The 8,143-nt window shown below is 32.0% G+C and overlaps 2 protein-coding genes across 2 annotated transcripts in view; one reads left to right on the top strand and one right to left on the bottom strand.

Annotated features, from left to right (window-relative positions):
* Positions 1-1,405: 1,405 nt before the first annotated feature.
* TRIADDRAFT_19863 (uncharacterized protein) lies at positions 1,406-3,079 on the bottom strand (the record flags this gene model as incomplete). The annotated part of the gene is made up of 1 exon (XM_002107613.1): positions 1,406-3,079. The coding sequence occupies one exon, from the start codon at positions 3,077-3,079 to the stop codon at positions 1,406-1,408; it is 1,674 nt and encodes a 557-aa protein (XP_002107649.1).
* A 3,350-nt stretch (positions 3,080-6,429) lies between these two features.
* Positions 6,430-8,143, top strand: part of TRIADDRAFT_51366 (uncharacterized protein) — a gene marked incomplete at both ends in the record, with an annotated part of 6,691 nt that continues 4,977 nt past the window's right edge. The window contains one exon of the mRNA XM_002108417.1: positions 6,430-6,505. Coding sequence (XP_002108453.1) covers positions 6,430-6,505 — 76 coding nt within the window. The remainder of the gene's footprint in view (positions 6,506-8,143) is intronic.

The raw sequence follows: 8,143 nt of genomic DNA, 5'->3' as shown, positions 1-8,143 counted from the left end.
ATATTCTATTATTTAAAACAATTTATACAAGTATCCTTTCAGTGTATTGTTTTGTGCATATAGCAACAGACATCTACTTCAATTTACTGTCTTGTCTTAATAAGCCGAGATAGAGTCTAGTAATGTAGTAAATGCGCCTTAAGTATCGTCATTGTATGACATGACTGTCGTGTTAGGAGTAAAATTGTAGGAAATGTCGCAATAAAAGTATTTCTTAGCAACTGAAAATTGGCTATGCAAAATAAAATTCAATGAGCTGTTATACTCGCAAATCCGTAATATTAGGACATGTTGAAACTTTTTTAGAGTTTAATTTAATTGCAGTAATGAGTGAGACATAAAGTTAGCGCTACGTGCGTTTTGCAGCATAGTTTTGGTGCATGCTATAATTAGTGATAGATCTACTACAAAGGGCAGTAGTTCTTATACAGTTAGTAAAATTGAACAGTCGATGGAAGTATGGCGGTATGCTCGTGAATCGAGCCATAAATTTGAATTGTACTTCAATATGCACGTCAAATATTTTGAAGTATAGACGATCAAGTAACCTTAGATTAAACCAAATTTTAAATTTATTTACTAGTTTTCAAGTTATTCATTTTTCATTATACTGTAACGTATCATAAAGATAAAAAATTAAAGCATCTGTCCATCCATGACGCACCCATTTGCAGTAAATATACGCTGTTGGTAAAAATAATGTCATAGTATATCAAAAATATACCGTCAAACTTTATTATATCATACATTATGTAAAATCATTACATCCCACAACATTGCAAGTAATCCTGTATATCAGCTGCTGGTACTGGTTCCGCCGGTTAAATGAATCATCCAAAAAAGTAAATTACATCTCGTTATACACTACAATCGACTTCAGCAAAACAATAAAATATAATATGCGATCTGATTCGTTATTCTATCCTATAATCGACGATAAAAACACTGAACTTATAATCATTATGTTTTCATTCTGCTCTTAAAAACCTATAGCGTCTTCAAGGAATGCCATCTATTCTATTGCTTAAATAAAGCTATCAGTAAAGGATATGAAACTGTAATCTTGAAACCACTTAGATCTCTTCGATTTTAACGAACTATTTGTTATGTTCGCGATGTTTTAAATGAATTCCTAAATTGTGCTTTAATGCCTTGTTATAGCACCTTTACTACAGTTTCTTATCGTTAAATAGATCCTATATTATCATTAATTTTTTCATTATTCATTTGCAAAGTTGACTGTAGTTCATCATCTCAAACTATGACTATGAAATACGTGACCAAATTTACGAACAAACTTAGAATGACAGAATCCACTACTCCAGTCTGATAACACATAAATCCAGTCTAGCAATACTAATCACAAATACTTTTAAATATTTCAGTAATATTAAATTGATATCATCTAGTCAATATCTACTTTACTCGTATCTGGCAAAAATATAGCAAGAATTGCGCTTAGTAAACATATAATGCCAACAATAATAATTGGTAATTTACAGCTAACTTGTAATAATAAACCAAATGTGGTAGTTCCTATTATAGCACCAATTCGAGCCCATAAATTAAGATAGCCATTGGACGTGGAACGAAGTTGTGTTGGATACAATTCAGAAGTCCATACATTTAATACTGGCCACGCAGCACCGGATATACCAGTGAACAAACATGAAAATACGAGTACACCTGTTGATGTATTGGTTAACCAAATGCTTAACATAATTACACCCGTTGCCAGAGCTAATCCACTAAATAATAGTTTTCTTCCAGATATATTAATAATAGGTATAAAAATAAGTTCGGCAAGGAGTGTTGATAGCGTTGTTAGAAATAAATTACGATAAATAGCTGTATTGCGGGTGTTTTCTATACATGATAATGATTGATTTAACACATTCATGTGATAACGTGTACGATTCAAAATAACAGGGCGGAGACATTTGTGTCCATGACCATGAGCATAGAGTGAGAAATAGGTTGGTAACCAAAGCCAAAATCCGTAAGTGCAAAGGCAAAATAAAAACCATACAGCGGTCATTAATAATGTCCTTTTACGCCACTTTAAAGAATAAAGGATTGCATATTGTCGCATAAATTGTACTATTCGAGACCAGCATGAACAGCTAGCTTTACCTTCATCCTTATCAATATCATTTAGTATATCACTCATAGTAGGCAAATCTGCTAATTTGATACGCAACGATTGATTTCTATGCTTATTGCTACAGTAACTATTAATGCGATGTATTCTATTTATTACACTTAATGTTTTCTCTCGTTTGCCTTGCTTAATTAGAAATCGAGGACTATTCGGCATAAATGCTAAGCTGATTAATGCTATCAACGGAGGTATAGCGCAAACTATTGTGAAAATACGCCAACCGGTCAAAACAATATTACCAATAGGAATTGCAATCGATCTAGTTATAATTAAAAGTGCCATTACCGCGGCATAAATATTACCAAAACTCCAGTATGCATTAGCTGAAAATCCAGCCATACCTCGATACTTTCGAGGAAAGAATTCAATAACATAAGCTAAGGCTACAGGTAACACTCCTCCTGTTCCAAATCCGTTAAAGAAGGCCATGATAATTAACATTTGATAATTATAAGAAAATGCTGACAGAAGCGTAAATGTAATATTAATAAATAATGCTAATAGCAACACTCTCCTCCTACCAAAGGAATCGCCTAATCGGCCCCAAAATGCACAACTGACAACGATACCAATAAGCAAGGACATGCTAAGCCATGTTCGGTTATGGGGGTTGATATTTAAATCACAGGCGGACATGGCAATAATACTGATCGATTGGATAATTAGACCTTCAGCGATGAAGCATAATCCACAGACAAAATTGCATAAATACTGGAATAAGCCACAATTGAGTGATTCCGCAATGTCATCCACAGTTAATCGTCGATTACTTTTTCCACCTTCGTGATGGGTAGATCCATTCGCTGAGTTTATCTCTTGACTATCAGATAACAGTTTTGTTCGATCATTAAAATCGGAATCGTTATCTTGTTCGGTAGCAGATGACGGCTGGCGTAAATTAATTGAATCAGTAGCCATGATAATTCTAAATACTAATTTGTACGATCATTTATATTTTCAATTCTTATCAAGTTAATGATATCGCTATGTGGAGATTAACCATGATTTGAGTATTATCTATTAGAAATTTTGTTATTACTCCCAAAACAAGGCAGAAGTTGTGGAGTAATTCTCTTCATAGGGTATGGACTGGTTAGGATTTATTAAGGTAATTTGATTTTGCAATGGATTAATGTTATGGTCACTCCTATAGGATGGAATGAAATGCATGCTACATCCCCCTGTATATCATATAAACTACCTAAAAATAGCTACGATGCAGTATGCTATCCTATACATTAGTAAATTGTCAGTATAAATTACTAAATTGTAGGGTGATATTAGAACGATGATGTCTTCTTCTTGGCAAGAGGCACTGCTTCAGCTGCTGCTAGCACTAAAACAAATTAAACTTGCTTAAAAACAGTAACAGTATAGAGAATATAATATTGATCGATATAGTTAATAGCCGAGCTAGAGATAATAGGGGCGGAAATGCCCCCCTAGATTCTCCATGGCAACCGCTACAAAATGGTTGGCGATGCCTTTCTTTCTATAGAGCACTACTCAATTTGCTCAAGTTTAACTTTAATTTTAGAGGTAGAACTTCTTTTATAATTGAACTTTATTAAATTGAAGGTGATTGAACTTTAAACCTTGCTATCATAATAGCAGATACTCAATCATCAACCATGCCAGCGATCATTTCTAAGACAAAACTTTGGCAAACGAAAATAGGTAAATGCAGATGTGGAAAGGATGATGTAAAGAATTGGATAATTAAATATGATGTAGCTTTCCACGCTTATCTTTTACTCTAATACATAAAACGTTGACGACACACCCAAATTTGATCTTTGATTCAATTAGTCTCTAGGTCACGTAGGCAGACACATGCTCAGCATACTATTATTACATACATTCTGCAAGTTAAATTTAATTAACAAGTATGCATTTTGATACTAACATCATTTTCTAAGTTGCTATAAAACTAGCTAGCTACCAAGCCTTCAGAGAGGTCTTAATACCAATTGATTTATTGACTGTATATGGCAAGTCAAATTTAATCTGGCATAGAATTCTACGTTACCGTATTTTAGTTAGGAGGCTTTAGTTCTGATTAATGATTCAATAGTGTATAAAGTTGATTTATAGTCAGCAAACTGTTTATTTAGTAAAGGGGAATAGCTTATCGGCTTAAAATACTATATAGACGGGGACAATTGTTAATCCTCAATTTTATTTTGCTTCTCAGTCGCTACAATATTACATTAAGTTCTTCAGCCCTTGCAGCCCTTGCTAATTTGCTATCCCGACACAATGTTGCAGTAATAAATAGTCATTACAAAGCGTATATGTTGACAATCTTAACGTCTTTGGTCCGTAAATGGATGATTTTGTACTGGTAAGGCCTGATAGTGAACACTATATTTTCTACAATTAATATTAGCATTCTGTATTCACACTAAGCTTAGACGAAATTTTCAATAATACACATTAGAAATTAACAATGTATTATTGCATCTTTGACTATAACGACACACTCAACATAAGAGAACATCTTCAATATTAATACGCTCCTAATTTTAAAAAATTTTATACTTCAATTACAGCAGTAGTAAATAAATCGAAACTAAAGCAAAATTTCAAATGCGTAAGGCTCTGATTTTCTGTCTTCCATTGATTAGCCTATGCTATGTTATCTCATTATAAGGATCATACGATTAAATAAAATGCACATAGTGGCTGTAAAAATTAAAGATTTAAATTTACATCTGGTTAATGGACTTTTTTCAAGTAGATTTGACGAAATTATCAGATATAAGTAGATAAATCTGAAAATATGAGTATGTAATTAAATACGTCCATTTTCGTCTAAATTGAATGCGGTCTATCCATTCGATCTAAATAGTTTAATTATTATACATCTTAAGATTCTACGGACAGTGCTTGGTTACATTTGTGAATAAATTTAATGCATACCCATTAAAATAACAATAACTGGAAAATTACATGTTTCAATATTATCTATGAGTATAATGTATTGTTTGTATTACTAACTATCAAGACTTGACTGGCGGAGCCAAATAAATTTTCTGTAGCTTCATAGATTGAGCTGAAGTATTACATCTATTCCTGTTATAGTCGTGTAACCTAAGTTAAAGTGGTTATTAGACAGCCATATATTTTAATATAAATTAAATTTATCATCGAAAGAAATTATATAAAGCGATAAATTTATTTTATAAAATACTATGGGAACGCCCTATATACAAACTATTGATCAGATGGAGTTGGCTAATGCATTGACGGACCCTGCAGTAGGGGTCAACGTAGCGTAGACATGGTGATTTAATGTACAAAATTAAAATTTTCAAATTGTAATTATCTAGTACAGTAACCTTATTAAGTGATATATTAGCCAAAAATATCATATACTAGCAGAATTCTAGCATTATTGTTCCCCATTGTATGTAACATTGATTGTTCACCATGCTAATGATAATAATTAAGCATTTATACTTTTCAGTCTTATTCATTTCATTTAACGGCTAGAGATGCAAAACTCCCCTATCAATTCATGTTGAGTAAATAAATTAAGACGAAAATGTATAAGGAATAATAGTGATTGACTGTTATTCTGTAGTCTTTTACATCACGATTAGTACATTATATTCATAATATATTTCAGGCAGATACTGCAACAAAGTCCGTTAATGATAATTAACGGGATGAATAACGCACTTTTTTCAAATCATATTATTTCTTCGATTTCCAAATTTTAATTTTATGTCCTAAAATTTAACAGTCAATAAACATCTATCTGTTATTACCAAGTTATAAATAACGCTGCTATTATTCACTTTTAGTATAGTTGATATTATACCCGTATGCGTAAAATGGGGAAGAGGCAAGTAAGCTCTAATTGATTATAAAATTATTCACACATATTCTTTATCTTACTTTGGTAAAATAGTGCCGCTAGAAGACTGAAAATTAGACAGCAATTGTCAAGATATACTACCAGTAAGTACACGTGTATGTTACCGAAAGTAACTTGTTTTGAATACGAACTAATCTCATTATTGTCAATTGTTCCCTGTAGCGTTCCTTTCGATCCTGACCACGTTGATTCTTATCACACTAATTCATATATATATATATATTAATAGCTTTTAAGTATTAAAAGCGAATTACGCACAGTCTCACTAGTAAAACGGTAAAATATTTTTTAGGTTTGCATTAGATGAAATCGATGAAGAAATATCACATAAAAACTCCGTGATTGGTAAATACGATAAAGAAAAAGCGTAAATTACAACAGCGGAATGGCAGCAAATTCAACTTCCGTCTTGGCAATCATTTTTGCCATTGCTATCATCAGCTATGGCCAAACTACGACAGGTAAGCACAAAAAAATTTTAATGTAGATAATTTTTTACCAACAGTAGTCAAAACTTAAACTGTTTAACGTGGTATAGAACGATAATTATATAATCTATGTATTCAAAAAATGAACGAATACATAACTTTGCGGTCAGCTTAATCTGAAGTTTTACGCCGGCATCTAATAATTTCCGTTATCGCCATGGTTAGTCTTTGCCATCAGTATTAAATAAGATTAGCTTCAAAATAAGCCCTCTAACAGAAGTGGTCAAGGTCAATATCATTTGAATTAAGAAATATAAGATATAGATTTATTAATTAATGAAATACTCCTTGCCTTATTTGAATTTCATAGCATATTATATTACATATAATTACCTACTTCTACAACCGTTTACTTTCATCATCTGGGTTAAATAAAATTACCTTTGGTATGTTTTCCATTAAAATAATCCATGACTAAGAATGATTTCAATTAAGAATATAGGATATAGATTTATCGAGAAAATATTGACTGAGATGCATTTTGCATATCTTATAGTGTGCTATAGGCTGTTTCATTTAATTATTAAATGGACTGCACGTTGTGATGTTTCAAGATATTATCTGTCCGCTACAATCGTAAGAAATTACAGAGAATAACCAAGTAAAAAGTTGTCTTGATTGCAGTGAGCATGAGAAAAACATCGTATAAAGTTTTAGCGTGTATAACGATGTAAAATAGTTGAATAACTATAGTAAAGTAGAATGGGTAAAGCGTGCATGCTTATCGTTGAACTGGTTTCGCTATATGTATACAGTACTATAATACTAAAATTTCTAGGTAGAATATAGATTTTTACGATGTTAATAGTAATACTAGTGCTAATTGTAAGTAGCCATTACAGGAATATATATTCGAATTACGAGAAAATTATCTATATTTTGTAGGATTTGATTTTTAATTGCTGTAATCATCTAGACCACTTAATTAAATACAGTTTAAAGTTAAAAACGTTACTTGAAAATTTTTAAAATTCGATTTATTTTCTACAAAAATCGATATGGTACCATATCTTGGAGCCTACATAAAGGATTTTATGCAATGGAATTATTCCATCGTACCTGTTGTAAAATAAATCTACAATCGACACAAATTTATAGAAAGTAGCGTGATGGAGAGCTCGATACAACAGCAGTAGCAGACTTAGTTGCCATGCAGAGAATCACTCAAAGATTTCAGTAGAAAATAGGTACAATGTTGTAGACTGTGGTTACCTACGATCTGGTAGTACTGTAATGTTGGGGAGCATGTAAGCTGCCATGAAGTATAGTGAAAAATACTAACGCTACAACTGTTGCAACTAACTAAATCTGAGGCAGAAGTCGTTGGTGTTTATAGCCTTAGAGACACAGCACATGGAAAGAACTAGGATACAAAATTAGATACATCATCTACCATAATAGGCTATGTAATAGCAAATAATTATAGAAAACTGGCGAAGACTGTATGGGGTGTAAATAACTAAACATATCAACCTATATTTGTAGATTCCATAAGAAGGCTATAAAAGTATCTACATTTAAAGAACAGTTTAAAATGGTTTTATTTAAGAATATATTAGAGTTGCAGGACAATTTTAGTACAGTACAGTACAGTTAGTATTAGTATGTGAC

The sequence above is a fragment of the Trichoplax adhaerens genome, genomic scaffold, assembly GCF_000150275.1.
Source record: "Trichoplax adhaerens TRIADscaffold_1 genomic scaffold, whole genome shotgun sequence".
Taxonomy (NCBI): domain Eukaryota; kingdom Metazoa; phylum Placozoa; class Uniplacotomia; order Trichoplacea; family Trichoplacidae; genus Trichoplax; species Trichoplax adhaerens.
Note: the sequence above shows the minus strand (reverse complement) of the source record. Positions and strands in the feature narration are given on the sequence as shown.